Source organism: Monodelphis domestica, chromosome 3 (genome assembly GCF_027887165.1).
Source record: "Monodelphis domestica isolate mMonDom1 chromosome 3, mMonDom1.pri, whole genome shotgun sequence".
Taxonomy (NCBI): domain Eukaryota; kingdom Metazoa; phylum Chordata; class Mammalia; order Didelphimorphia; family Didelphidae; genus Monodelphis; species Monodelphis domestica.
This window is the reverse complement of record NC_077229.1, coordinates 84,093,257-84,108,855: the sequence shown is the minus strand read 5'-3', so window position 1 is coordinate 84,108,855 and position 15,599 is coordinate 84,093,257. Positions and strand designations below refer to the sequence as shown.

General features: G+C 35.2%; 1 protein-coding gene across 5 annotated transcripts in view; it reads right to left on the bottom strand.

Moving 5' to 3' along the window:
• BRD4 (bromodomain containing 4) overlaps positions 1-15,599 on the bottom strand; it is a 165,882-nt gene that overhangs the window by 58,749 nt on the left and 91,534 nt on the right. For all 5 annotated transcript variants that reach the window (XM_056822339.1, XM_056822341.1, XM_056822340.1 and 2 more), the window contains exons 6-7: positions 14,636-14,995; positions 13,211-13,339 (exon numbers count right to left, since the gene is read on the bottom strand). In XM_056822339.1, coding sequence (XP_056678317.1) covers positions 13,211-13,339; positions 14,636-14,995 — 489 coding nt within the window. The remainder of the gene's footprint in view (positions 1-13,210; positions 13,340-14,635; positions 14,996-15,599) is intronic.

The window sequence follows — 15,599 nt, the reverse complement described above, 5'->3', positions numbered from 1 at the left end:
TAGTGAGCTCTTGCAATACTGTACCCATAGATATTAACAAAAAGAAAAAAGTGATGCTTAGCACGTATGTGGCACTTTGATGTTTATCCTAAATTGTACTTTATGCCTCTTACTGTAATCTAAGAAAATATTGATAGCAGCTCTTTCTGTGGCAAAATCAACTGGAAACTGGGAAATGGATGAACAAGTTCTGACATATGATTGTTGTGGAATAGAATTGTGTTATAAGAAATGATGAGCAGGATGCTTAAAAAGAAACCTAGGAAAATTTATATGAATTGATGCCAAGTGAACTGAGGAGAATGTGGAGAACATTCACAGTAACAGCAACATTATGATGATAAACTGTGAAAGACTTCACTACTCTGATCAATAAAATGACCCAAGAAAATCCACCAGAAGTGAGAGAAATAATGCACTCTTTTCAGTTTAGAAGATCCAGGAATACCTGGATCTTAAGGAACTGAACTCATGATAGGAAGCTTGGTGCATCCATACTATCAACTTTACATATCTTTAATTTCATCTCCCTAGTAGTTATGTATGTTGTCTTTTCAAGTCTAATGGTCATTATTCATTGAAGAAAAGAGAAAAATAAAGAAGCCGAGTAGACCTGCTCTGTCTCTTTCTATGACTATAACATTTGCCTTAGGTAATGATCCTATCCTATCCTTTTTTTTTTTTTAAATTTCCCATTACCCACAAGATATCTCACCCTCAAATGGATCTGTGACCCTATCTCTGTGGACATTTCATTCAACAATGCACATTATAAGAATAAATACTACTTCTTGAATCAGAGAATCTGTTAATGTCAAATTCTGCCATTTATCTGGATGACCAAGAACATCATTTCAGCTTTCTGGGCTTTGGTTACACTTGAGTTGCTGCTTAGCCCTGTAGCCTTGCTTGGGTTAGCTTTCTCCACATTTGACCTCAAGGTCAAATGGACTAGGACTCCAAGATTAGTGGGGAGTTAATCATATCACCAGATGTCTAACAATCTTGACTGGTTACTGAGCAAATGCAAATTTATACAAAATAAGCACAACTGAAACTTTTAGTGGGATTGGCATTAGTTTCTGAAGGAGATCAGGAAAGGCCTCTTATAGAAGGTGGCATCTATGCAGTTGTAACAAAACAAACAAAAAAAATCACCCAAACTTTTGGCTGCTTCCAATTTCACAGAGTTGTAAGAAAAGAGACTGCTACATTTTAGAAATGATCTCTCATGTGTGTAGATAACTGTGAATTATTCTTATAATTTGGGGAAAATTTAAAGAGTAATTCTGTATTTGGAACTTAGACCCAGAGGTAAAACACTTGTATGTCCTGTACCTCAGATTCTATTTGCCTAAACAAAAGATGTAAAGTAGCTCAGAAAATTCTTATTGTGGGGATATACCAAAGAGTATAATATATGTTCCTGGAATTGCACCAATGACTAAAATGAATTCAGGAATTCCTAGATTTTAGAAATCATGATTTCTCATTACTTATTAGCTGTGGGCTCTTGGACAAGTCATTTAACCTCTTTGCCATTTAACCATTTAACCTCATTTAACCATTTCTTCATTTGTAAATTGGGGATAACCAGGTTCTTTGTGAGGATCAAATGAGATATTTGGAACCAAGCACTTAACAAATGCTAATTCATTCACTGAAAGAACCTTAATGAAAGCCATGTAGTTCTTGAAATTCTGCTAATTTCCCCTTTATGAGTATTTAATAGTGCCAGAATTCTCATGGGACATTTTATGAAGAAAAAAAATGGGCACAGAAGCAGAGTAAAGACAAAAGATTCTGTGTTTTCTGACCTGGGCATACTTATAACCTGGGTACACCTAATGTCCTGGGCATTACAATAATCAGAAATATAGAAGAGATGGTGGGGGGAAACAGTCCTTCATCTCACAAGTTGAAATGGTTTGCTGAAAAAATAACATAAACCAATCCTTAATGATCAGTCAGCATTGGACTGATACCCACCCCCCCCTTTCCCCAAATACAGACTGCAGTTGCACAGGGGTGTTGAAGTCAACTATTTGCACCAGATAGCTCTTAAAAATGATTCAGTGGATTGAGAACTAGGCTTAGAGACAGAAGGTCCTGGGTTCAAAACTGAATGTAAGATACTTCCTAGCTGCAATAGTCACTTAATCCATACTTCCTAGCCCTTACTTCCTTATGCTTTGGAACTATTGATTCCAAGATGGAATATAAAGTTTAAAAAAATAAATAAAAGAAATGGACTTGTTGGAGCCAATACTTAGTATTGATTCCAAGACAGAAGGTATGGGTTAAAAAGAGAAAGAAAAAAATGAATGACCTTATGTAATAAAAAAAAGTCTAATGTAATCTTTTTTAATGAGCTCCTATAAATTATGGAAATTCTCAATTAATTTAGTGTTTAAGTTCAGAATTATTTTTTTATCCTCTGTCCAAATGAAAAAAGAAAAAGAAAAGGTCAAATAATTATCTAGGGCTATCACAAATCAGGTAGAAAGTAGCACTACTCTTTCCCCATAGATTGTTCAGGTGCAGCAAAGATGTTTAGATAAATCACACAAGATTTGTAGAATGATAGAAAAAAAAGACTACTGAGAGCATTAAGATCAGCAATTTCCACCTGTCAGTAATGAGGAAAAATGCTTCATTTGCAAATGAGTCCTATATATGTCCTCAAAGTTAAATTCCAGTTTTCTTCCTTCTTTCCAGTTAACATCTTTTGCTAAATACTACTGTTACATAAATTCCTATAGGAGTGGAACCATCACATTGGTTTAATTAGTCACTCCAGACAGTTGAAAAATATCAACAAACTTCCAGAATACCAGCCCACTTCAGGATAAGTTAAGTGAAAGAACAGAAAAAAATACAGTTCTGGCATGATGAACCAGGCAAGTAAATATTACCTTTGATTAGACACATGATAAATTTCCTATGTGGGTAATATTTGTAGTATTCCTTAAGAGCCAAATGAAAGAGTATCCCCTGCTGACTGGATTTCTGTTGCAAACCTCTTTTATAAACCTTTACCTTCTGTCCTAGTAACAATTCTTAAGACAGAGGGCAAAGGATAGGCAATTATGGTTAAGTGACATGCCCAGAGTCACACAGCTAGGAAGTGTCTGAAGCAAGATTTGAAGACAAGTCCTCTGGATTCCAGGTCTGGCGCCCTATTCACTGAGCCAGCTACATGGCCCAAGTGATTCATTTTAATTTGTTTGAGCCATAAATTCAAAACCTATTGGCTAATATTAATCTGTAATCTGTGTAAATCTGACCCTGAGATAATGCTAGCCTATAGACAAATAGATCCGAAGAATACAGATTAATTTCTTGACAGCTTCTTGATCTCCCAAGAAATTTAAAATGAAGGATGTGGGGAGATACAGATTATCTTCTATAAAAGAAAGCAAGCAAAAGAGAGGTAAAAGTCACCTTGTAGCAGTTAAGGGAATAGCAATAGAGAAACCTTTAGGAAAAGTCATTAGGAAACAAGATTCTACAACAGAAAGTTATTCTCAACCTTCCTAATTCCCTCAACCCCCAGACTAGTCATAACTAGAGGCCTTTTGTTTAAATTCAACGGAGACTACACAAAACGCCCACTGCTATTGCATTTAATAAAAGCACAGTACCTTCTAAAGTGAAGGGTTTATTTCTTCATGTAAACTATCTGGTAAATTAAAATTCTTAGAATGTAGTCTAATTGTAAACTACTTAAAATATGAGTGAGACTCCATTAGTGTATTATAGCAGGAGCCTTTGAATCTACATCCAAACAATCATTACACAAAGCTCCTTAAAAGCACAAAAATCAAAATTGGACAAGTAAAGGGGCTGTCCCACTGTACTCAATCTTAAACGTAGACAACCATAAAGGAGTTTCTATACTATAAGGAGGTGAAACTGCACATATCAAAGGACAAGCTGATCACTCTACCCCCACACCAGCTACCACACAAGAGTCAGAGTGAGGGCTGGGCAAGCTCTAAATTCTCCAGGGCTGGATGAAAATATCACAGGGGAGTGCAAGGTGGTGGCAGGGAAACTTGAGAACTGAGGCTGAAGAGTGTGGAGCCTAAGTAGCAGAGTGTGGAGTTTGGGAAGAAATAAGGCAAGACACAGCAAAGATAGCAGGGGCTAGAAAGATAGCCTCAGAGTAAAACACTTTAAAGCACACTACAAAGAATATCACTTATCTACCCGACCTCACTCAGGCTTCTAATTGGGAAGGGAAGATACTACTAAGCCTTGTAAGACAAGCTAAGAAAGCAATTAACATGCAGAAACCCCAACACACTTGTGGCAAAAGGAAAAAGCAGCAGCAGCAAAAAACAAACAAATAAATAAGTGTGTGTGTGTGTGTGTGTGTGTCTCGACCCTGGATAATTTCTATGGAGAAAACCAGCAAAATATAGAAGCAAAAGCACAGTGAGAAACAAATTAATATGTTCACCCCTTCCCTCCCCCCCCAAGGAAATTGGTCGCAAGCTTTCAAGGAACTGAAAAAGGAGTTCAAGAACGAAGTAAGAAAGAAAAAAAGGGAAGAAAAGTGGAAAAAAGAAATGAAAGTAATACAAAAAGAAAACAGCAGCTTAAAAGACAAATTTGCCCTTATGAAAAGAGGCACAGAAATCAGATGAATAAGCAAAATAGGAGACCAGAATTAACCTGTTGAAAGCCATGAGAAGCAGGATAGACCAAACTGAAAAGGAAAATAAAAAGAACATAGCAGAAAACAAGTCTTTAAAGACTAAAACTGGGCAAGTAGAGGCTAATGATCTCACAAGACAGTAAGAATTAATAAAGCAAAGTCAAAAGAATGACAAAATAGAAACATGAAATAGCTCATTGAAAAGACAACTGATCTGGAAAACTGATCCAAGAGAGACAATTTGAGAATCATTGGTCTATCAGAAAGCATGGAACAAAATAAAAGCCTTGATATCATATTACAAGAAATTATCCAAGAAAACTACCCTGATATTCTTGAACAAGAGGGCAAAATAGGCCTTAAGATCTAGCAGCCTCCATACTAAAGGACTGCAAAGCTTGGAATATGATATTCAGAAAGGCAAGAGTATTGAGTCTAAAACCAATAAAACCAAGAATCACATACGCATCAAAACTGATATGTTTAGGGGAAAGTATGGACATTTAAAATAGATTTCCAAGAATTCCTAAAGAAGAGGCCAGAACTAAATGGAAATTTTGATGAACAATTACAAAATTCAAGGTAAACATGAAAAGGTAAACAAGGGGGGGGGGGTGAATTCTAAGGACTTCAGTAAGTTAATGATGTCTGTAATTGTTAAAAATTAATGGTAGATAGAAGAATTATTCATAGGCAGAGATTGTGGAATTAAGTTCTTTAAGATGATACACAAAAAACAACGGGGGGGGGGGGGGGGAGAAGGATGGTACTCAGAAAAACTTGAAGAAGAAGAAAAACAGGATAAATTATGCTACATAAAGTGGTATATGGAGGGTGGAAGCAGGCACAGAGAAATAAGAAGGAGAGGAAGAGAGTGGTAATAGGTAATACATAAAACCTTAGTCTTATCTTACAAGGAAGTTGAGAAGGAATGATGAAGGGGAGGAGTGGGGGCAAGGAGTATTGAAAGGGAGGAGGGCCTTGTATATGGTGGTGATTAACAGATCTTAAAAGAGAAAAAAGAGGGGAATCAGAAAGGAGGGGGTAGAAAGTAAAGTAAAATTAGGATGCGGGAAAGGGGGACTTATTAAAAGCAAAACACTGGTGTAGAAGGAAATAGTGAAAGAATAAAGGGCAGGACTAAAAGAGGAAATTAAAGTGATGGGAAATACACAAGTGGTAATCATAACTTTGAATAGCATGAATGCACCCATAAAACAGAAGCAGAAAGAGTGGATTAAAAAACAAAATCCTACAATATGTTGTCTACGGGAAACAAACACGAGGCAGGTAGACACACAGGTAAGAGGCTGGAACAGAATATATTGGGCATCAACTGAGAAAAAGGCAGGAGTCTTAATCGTGATAACTGACAAAGCCAATGTAAAAAGAAATCTGAATTAAGAAATAAGGAAGGTAACTACATTTTGATAAAAGGCAGTACAGACTATGAAGAAATCTCAGTACTCAAAACATGTATGCATCAAATAGTATAGTATCCAGATTTTTAAAGGGTAAACTATTTGAACTTATGAAAGAAATAAATAGGAAAACTATATTAGTGGAAGACCTCAACCTTCCTTCATCAGATATAATCAAACCAAAATGTAAATAAGAAAGAGACATAAATTAAATCTTAGAAAAATTAAAGAGTTAATAGATATATGGAGAAAAATAAATAGGGACAAAACGGAATACACCTTCTTTGTAGTAGCACATGATACATTCACAAATATTGACCATGTTCTAGGGCATAAAAACATTGCAAACAAATGCAAAAAAGCAAAAATAGTAAATGAAACTTTTCCAGATCATGATACAATAAAAAGTACAATTTAGTAAGGGTACATTGGAAATTAAATAATCTGTTTCTCCAAAACTGATTAAAGAACAACACATAGAAATAATGATTTCACTGAAGAAAATGACGAGGAAGCAACCTGTCAAAATTTTGGGGATACCACAAAAGCAGTACTAAGGAGAAATTTTATATCTTTGAGTGTCCATATTAACAACAAAGAGAAATTGGATATGCAACTAAAAAAAACTAAAGAAAAATTAAAAACCTTCAGATAAAGACCAAGTGGAAAATAAAAAAATAAAAATAAAAAATATCAAAGGAGAAATCAATACAATTGAAAGTAAAGAAACTAATAAACTAATAAATTAGAGGAGCTGGTATTTTGAAAAAAAAAATCAAAGTATTGGTTAATCTTATTAATAAAAAGAAAGAGAACCAAATAAATGCTATCTTGAATGAAAAGGGTGATCTCACCTCTAATGGAGAGAAAATTAAGGTAATTAAGAACTATTTTGCCTAATTACATGGCAATAATTATGGCAAGCAAGGTGAAGTGGATGAATATTTATAATATAAATTGCCCAGATTAACAGAAGAGGAAATAGAATACTTAAATAATTCCATAACAGAAAAAGAAATTGAACAAGCCATCAAAGAATTCCCTAAGAAAAAACCACCAGGGCCAGATGGATTCACAAGTGAATTCTATCAAACATTTAAAGATCAATTAATCCAAATACTATGCAAACTATTTGACAAAACAGGTAAATTCTTTTCATGATACAAATATGGTACTGATGATTCTCAAGCCAGGAAGACCAAAAACAAAGAAGGAAAACTATAGACCAATATCCTAAATGAACCTACATGCAAAAATATTAAATAAAATACTAGCTAAAAGGCTACAAGAAGTTATCACAAGGATTATATAATACGACCAGGTGAGATTTATATCAGGAATGCAAGGATAGTTTAATATTAGGAAAATCATCTTTATAATTGACCATATCAACAACCAAATTAACAGAAATCACATGATTATCTCAATAGATGCAGAAAAAGCTTCTGACAAAATACAACACCCATTCCTATTAAGGACACTAGAAAATATAGGAATATAGAAAGGCCTTCCCTCAAAATTTATTTAAACTAATAAGCAAGTATCATATACAATGGGGATTAAGTTAGATGGTTTCCCAATAAGATCAAGAGTTAAAGAGGGATGCCCATTATCACCACTACTATTTAGGATTGTACTAGAAATGCTAGTAGTAGCAATTAGATAAGAAAAAGGAATCGATAGGACCAAAGTAGGCAATGAGGAAACTAAAATATCACCCTTTGAAGATGACATGATGATTTACCTAGAGAATCCAAGAAAATCAACTAAAAAACTAGTAGAAACAATAACTTTAGCTAAGTTGCAGCGTACATCAACATTCCTGTTTCCATCAAAACCCAGCAGCAAGAGTTAGAAAGAGGAACTCCATTTAAAATTACTCTAGACAAGATAAAATACCTGAGAACTTACTTGCCAAGATAAATTCAGAAATTATATGAACATAACTACAAAACGCTCTTCACACAAATAAAACTAGATCTAAACAACTGGAAAAACATCAATTGATGAGCCAATATAAAAAAATTACAATCCTACATTAATTAATTTACTTATTCAGTACAATACCTATCAAACTATCAAAACACTTTTTTAAAGAATTAGAATAGACTTGGAGTAAATGACAGTAGCAAAATACTGTTCAATAGATCCAAAGATCCTAGCATTGGGCATATACTATTTGACAAAAACTGCTAGGAGAATTGGAAAATGGTACAGTAGAAATTAAGCTTAGATCAACATCTTACACCCTATTTCAAGATTAACTCAAGAGTGGGTAAATGACTTAAACAAAACCAATACAACCAGAATTAGAAGGGAGGCAACAAATTGGGGGAAAAAAAAATTTGTAACAAAAACTCTGATAAAGGTCTAATTTCTCAAATCTGTAAGAAGCTAAGTCAATTGTACAAAAAGGAAAAAAAAAATCAAGCCATTCCATTCCCCAGTTGATAAATGGTCAAGGAACATGAATAGGCTGTTTTCAGATAAAGGTCAAAACTAGCAATTATCACATGAAAAAGTGTTATAAATCTCTCATAATTAGAGAAACACAATTCAAAACAATGCTGAGGTATCACCTCACAACCAACAGACTGGCCAATATGAAAGTAAAGGAAAATAATAAATGTTGGAGAGGATGTGGCAAAATTGGGACACTAATGCATTGCTGGTGGAGTTGTGAATTAATCCAGGCATTCTGGAAGGCAATTTTGAACAATGTGCAAAAAGCTTTTTAAAAATGCATGCCCTTTGATCCAGCTATACCACTACTGGGTTTGCACCCCAAAGAGATAATAAGGAAAAAATATGTGTACAAAAATATTCATAGCACTGCTCTTTGTAGTGGCAAAAAACTATAAAATGAGGGGTTGTCTCAAGATTGGGCAATGGCTAAACAAATTATGGTATATGATAGTGATGGAATACTATTGTGTTATAAGGAATGATGAACTGGGAGAACTTTAATCAACTTACGCAGTGTGAAATAAGCAGAACCAGAAGAACATTGTACACAGAAAGTAAAATATTGTGGAAAAATCCAATTTAATGGACCTTGCTCCTAGTAGAAATACATCAAGACAGGACAATAATGAAGGACTTATGTAAAAGGATGCTATTCACATCGAAAGAACTATGGGAGTAGAAATGCAAAAGCAAAAGATATGACATCATTTATCATATATACGGATATGTGATTTGTGGTCTAGGCCTTAAAAAAAATTGCTTGATAGTGTATAATTGGAAATTTGTTACCCTAAACACTGCATTTCCCAGGAGCCCACTGACCTCCTATCATTACGTACTTCCTGTAGACAGAAGGATAAATTTAGTGGGGTTGTTGGTCTCAGTCTTTTTGCTTCCTGGGTTGCAACTACGATGGTAAGTGGGGTTTCTGAACAGGTTGATTAGCCATAGGCAAGTGTTTTTTTACTCCTTTATTTCTAAAAATCATTAACAAATCTCTTAAAATAGAATATTTATTATTTGAGATTAACTTTAATTTTTACAATAACAAAAGTGAATAATGTGAAAATAAGTATCAAGTGACAACATTTGTAAGCCCCAGTGGAATTGCTTGTTGGCTCTGGGAGTGGGAAGGAAAGAGGGGGAAAAATGAATCATGTAAACATGGAAAAAATATTTTTTAAATAAATACATAAAAGAAGTCTGCTATTATATATCAGAAAAAACATTTGTTACTTATTAGTTTTGAAAGGCATTAAGAGATTTCAAGAGGCAGAAGTAAGGAGGTAGAACATTCCAGGCAACAAGGACAGCTAGTGCAAAGGAAAGTCTCATGTAGCAGCAAGTAATTCAGCCAATGTCTCTGAAATATGAAACAAATCACTTATATTTTGCTATTACAATATCCTTTATGTAGTAAAGTAATACTCCAGATAAACAGAATAAAATTTACCACCGTTTTCTCATCCTTTGATGAGACTGGAAGGTAATGTGTAATGGTATAATACCATAAAAGAAAGCAATGGGTTAGGCATCTGAAAATATGGGTTCCAGAAGTGCCTTACTTGTTATATGACCACATGTAAATCAATCTCTATGGCCTTAAGCTGACTCATCTGAAAAAAGACACAGAAGGTATTATAGATTGAAGACATAGATACTAGGAATAAACAAACAAAAAAGTGGCCTAATCTCCTAATGACACTTTTTAAGGAGGAAAATGGGATGAATGACACTGGTCTTGCTAAGAAACTAAAAAGCTAGATACTGGTCTGTAAAATCTGGACAAATAAGGAAGAGATAGAAATATAATCCTTCACACCAGTTTTCTAAACTGAGGGATGAAAGGATGAATCAATGTTAAAACTATTGAATATTTTCAAGAATGATTCCTAAATACATCATCCATGATAAAAAAAAAGTTTAAAACAAAGTCAAAGCAAGATCAATAGCAAAATGGAAAGGCATGAAAGAAAGGAAGACCACCAATGTCTGAGTCCTTCCTTTCCTGATGTGTCCAGAGAAGCTTTATATATAGGATGCTGCTAACAAGCTGTTACCCAGACCGTAGACCTATGTTCTTACAGCAAACTGAAAGATGGGGTGAGGGTCAAAAAGGTAAAGCCTTTCTCCTATTTGTTGAGTATCCAGAGCATTGCTAATTAAGGGTTTTAAGGTTCAAGGGACTATCAATTATTTTATTATATTTTTCCTTCAATCTTTGGAAGGGATTTAATGAAAAGAATGGCATATTTAGATTCAGAAGACTTGGATTTAAACCCTGGCTTTTATATCACTTAACTTCACTGGGCCCTAATCAACTGTGAAATGAAGGTTTGGGCAAAGTCATCTAAAAAGAACTACTACTTTAAGGAAAATTGTTACCATGGAAACTAAGGGTTTGAAATGTCCAGGCTGGGTACCCGCTCCCCCTTGAAAAGTAGAGAGGAACATAAACGATCAATTTAAAGAGTTGGTGAAAAATATGCAAATCAGAAGAATTATACTTTTTAAAAATAGCCTCAGTCATCTTTATCTCAGTTTTGTTTTTATATTATTAGAAAGAACCCTAGAAGACTAAAGTAAGGGTGGCACAACCAGAGGTAGGAATGAATTCAAAGCTAGATGTAACTCCAAATACTCTTTCTATTATAACCTCCCTACCTCTCTATGTATTTTATAAATAGAGAATTTGTGCATTTAGCTCTAGGCAGTCTATAACCAGGAACTGCTATAATTAAAAATTCAGGAAAAGGATATAAGACAATGGGCCCACCCAATTATACTGAAAACAGAGATTGAATACCAGTGCTTTAACAGTAAAAATAAATTAGACTGCTATTTTGTTATAGAAGTATAACGAACAAACTGTAAAGAGATAAAACACTATAATACAGTGGGAATGTAAATGACAGGTAGGAATTAATTATACATTTCTAGTAATGAAAAATACTGACTGTAAATGGTCCTCTACTAAGGACCTAAAGACAGACAGAGACATGGAGACAGACACCCACCCACCAACAGTTCTCACTTTATGTAAATACACATTCCAAAGGTCTCTACAGAAAGCAATTTTGACATAATGTGAATTTGCCTAGGGACATGAGGAAGGGAGGTGGGAAGGAGGCCATGAGCATGTGGAGGGAGGAGAAAGGCAGATAGTTCAAGGACATGTGGAAGCTAGGGTTGGAGAAGTGAGAGTAGAAGGAGGAACACATAGGGATTGGGGCCAGCAATGTAGGTGCCAGATTCAGAACTAGAGAGGTTAGGCAGATAACATGCAGAATCCAGACATGTGAGAAGATGGGTAAAATGGAGCAAAGGTTCTCTCTTGGCAACAGGGGTTTTAAGTCAAGCTCTTGATCCAATGGCAATACTCCCTTTGTTCATTTGTTTTCATTTGGAGAAGTTAAAAAATAATAAGTAAATAATGAATGAATAGGTGCGCAGTACTACCCAGTAAAATGAACAGTTTTTTTTGAAATGCTAATTACATTTAGAAGTCTTTACATAAAGCCAAATTTGCATAAGTTGAATTTATATAAATCAAAGGTTTATCGTGGTAAAGGTGACTCTGGGTTTTTAGTAATGAAGTCTAATTAATTAAGTCTAAATCAGTCTAAGTTTTGGCTGACTATCAAGGTCCAAAAGCTTCTAAGAAGGACTCAGCAACAGATTAGATCAAAGGGGTCAAGCACACTGTGGTCCACAGTGTGCCTGAACCAGATCAAAATGTAATTGGGAAATATTCCAAAAATAAAAATACAAAAGATAGATAACTATCTAGGTTTAATATGAGGACCCTGGGGATCCTTATGTACAGTTTGGTGGCCCATTTTTTGCGACAGTCTACATATCTATCATCAGAGGACTAATTTAACTAAATGCTGAGTTCAGCACCAATGACAAGTTTGGATACACATAGGTGGCAAATCTACCTGGATTGATCCAAAAACTTTAAGAGTGTTTCTACCTTTTGGTACTTGAGAAGATTTATGTGATTAAAGAAAAGGAGGCTGTAAGGAACCACTGCTCTGATTGTGGACTACGGATGCTTTGTAAAAATTTCAAATGATTAGATAACTTTGTTGGAGAGCCAATAGAAGATACCCAGGTCTAAGATAAATGGTACTTTGTCTTTTTAAAAAACTTTTTATCATTCTATAAAGACCCAATATGAAGGGATTATTCTATTTTGATTCAAAGAGCCAGTTACTATTCTACCTCAGTCCTACGCACTCACCTCAAAACTAAACTCATTAAATACAAGCTAGGACAAGTCTGTACTCCCACTAGTTTGCACACATTGACCTTTATTAGTTCTCCCATTTCATAGGAGCATGATTTAACAGATAAAGAAACTGGGGCCCAGATATGGGAAGTGATCTGTTCAAGGTCACACAAGGGTTAAGCAACTGAGCCCAGGTTTGAATCCATGTCCTTAGGCTCCAAATCCAGTCTTTCCTACTGCAACATGTTGCCTCTTATCTTGAATTCCTTCTATGCTAAGTCAATATGGCTAAAAGAAAATATTACTTAAACTCATTAGAAGTCTTCCTAAGTATGGACAGAGTGATAAAAATTCAGTGTCCAAGTTATTGAGCTGTTTAATCTAAACAGAGAAAATGGTTACTCTGACAATCCCTAAAATTCTCACCTGCAGCTTACGTGCCATGGCTACTACCTCATGGTCAGGAGGGTTGTACTTGTAACAATTGGAAAACATCAATCGGACATCTGCAGCAAATTCCTGAGCATCTCTGTACTCTCGGGTCTCCAGTTTAGACTAAAAGGAAAAAAATATCATGATTAATAGCACAAACACCCAGACCCACATGCATGCACCAAAGGTCTAGGAAAGACAGCTTTCAGAAAATATGGCAATTTCTAGAATGTGTTTAATACATGCATGGAGAATGCCTTTTAAGTTATTCTAACACCTGATATCAGTAGTTTGCATTTATAGTTCCAATAATGAGAGGAAGCATCAATTGAAGATGACAACTAGATTGTTAAACTAATTTATAATTTGCGAGGTTTGCTCTGATACACTGTCCTGAGCTGTCCCAGACAATAATACTTTTGACTAGCTATTCTCCCAGCTACAGGATGAATGGAGAGCACCACACAAAGATGACTAGGCAGGATGTCAGAAAATGAGTTCTGGTCCCGATTTGGTCATCAATTAGCTATCAAACCATGAGCAAGTCTCTCTATCTTACTGTGCCTATTTCCCCATTTATAAACTGGTATAATATTGTTACTTACAACAAAAACTCCCCAATAAGCAAGTATTTAGATATAGGCAAAGTCAAAAGGAGTCACAGTATGTAGAAAGAATACTGGACTTGAAGTTACAAGTGACTTGAGTTTGAGTCATGGGTCTGATATGACATGCATAAGCCAGGGAAAATTAAAACATATCATTGAGCTTATCTATAAAATGAATGTGACCACACATGTGTTAAGCCAACCTTCAGGCTTTTGGGAGGAAAAAATTTTACATGCCTTATAGTATTAAAGAAATGTGGACTATCCATAAGTTATTACTGAAGCACTAATAAAGTCAGTCAGTTCACCTCACCAAAAGACAGGAACAAAAACCCTGCACTTTTCTCAATGTCCAGTGTTCAAAAAAAGAGAGGAAAAACCTGACCAAAATATTAACCAACAAATTAGCAAAATAAGAGCAATTTAGGCTGCAGCAGAGGTCAGCTATCTCAAATACCCAGCAGGGGGAGCTGGTAGTTATGATAGTAAAATATAAATGTAACTGGGCCAAACAAGCAACAAATGTCAAGATAGAAAACTTCGGCAAATTTATGCATAACTATCAAGGGACTAGAAAATGTCACAAGTGAAAATTATTGCCACATTATTGAATTATGCCAATTTAGGAGGGATGCTAAGAAGAAATGGTTAAGCAATGGTTAATAGCAGAAGTTGGCTATTATTTCACTATTGCAACTCTGCTATGAAAGAATTCCTTAACAGGTAAAAACATAATTCCAGACCACTGAAATGTCCTAGTTTTCCTCACTCAAGTAGACTACATACTTCAGTAACCTAAACAATTACTTACTTTGATTGTGCTCAGATCCATTGGATGCTTGATGATATCACAATAATCGTGCAGGCCTAAGGCTTCCACATCCACAGGTTTATAGAAAGGCCAAGCATAGGCTGCATGCTTCTTGGCAAACATCTCCTTGATAATGCCAGTGCAATATTTTAATTGCTCTGACACTTTATTACTCTTCTCTACTGTATGTTGCTGGGAATCCGGGACATCCTTCTTTGGAGGCTTTACTGGGCGGCTACTTTCCCGACGGGGGCCCAGCTTTGTAGATTTGGGTTCCGTGGGCAGTGAAGGTGACTCATGAATGGGGTCAATGGTGGTGGGTGTGGTGGTGTCTGCTTTCCTCTTCACCCCTTTTTTTGTCTGCACACAAATGGGAACAAAAGTTAGAAACTGAGTTAATATGGGAGTCACTCTTCCTTTTAAGTTAAAAGCTCCTCTGTCTTCTAGATGCTTTTACCATTTCTTTGCCCTGCTAAATAAAAATATCCTTGATATGCATGAACCCAGACCCTAAAATCTGTGTAGAATATGATGGCGACAGGAGAAAAAGTCATAATAGCAATTTCATGATAAACGGGTGTCTAGATGGCTCAGTAAACCTAACCTTCTGACAATAAGCACTATTTGGTATGATATATCTCTAGGTATGATCCTTTCAACATAAGACATGAGATTCTGTATATGGGGCATAAAATCAGTTAAATTCTTGATATACTTAAGTGATTTATAAAGCAAGCACTAAGTTCAGTTATCTTATAACCTTTCATCTGTAAATTTTTAATATGTACCCCTCAAAAACAAAAATTTACAAATGTTTTGAAGTTTATTACAAACCAGGTGACTCTTATTAGCTTTATGTATTATCTGTAAATTCTCTGAAATTACAAACTTTGACAGTATTTTTTTTTACTAAATTTGTCATTGTAAATGTAAAGAGGACTCAGACAGTAAGAACATAATCTCT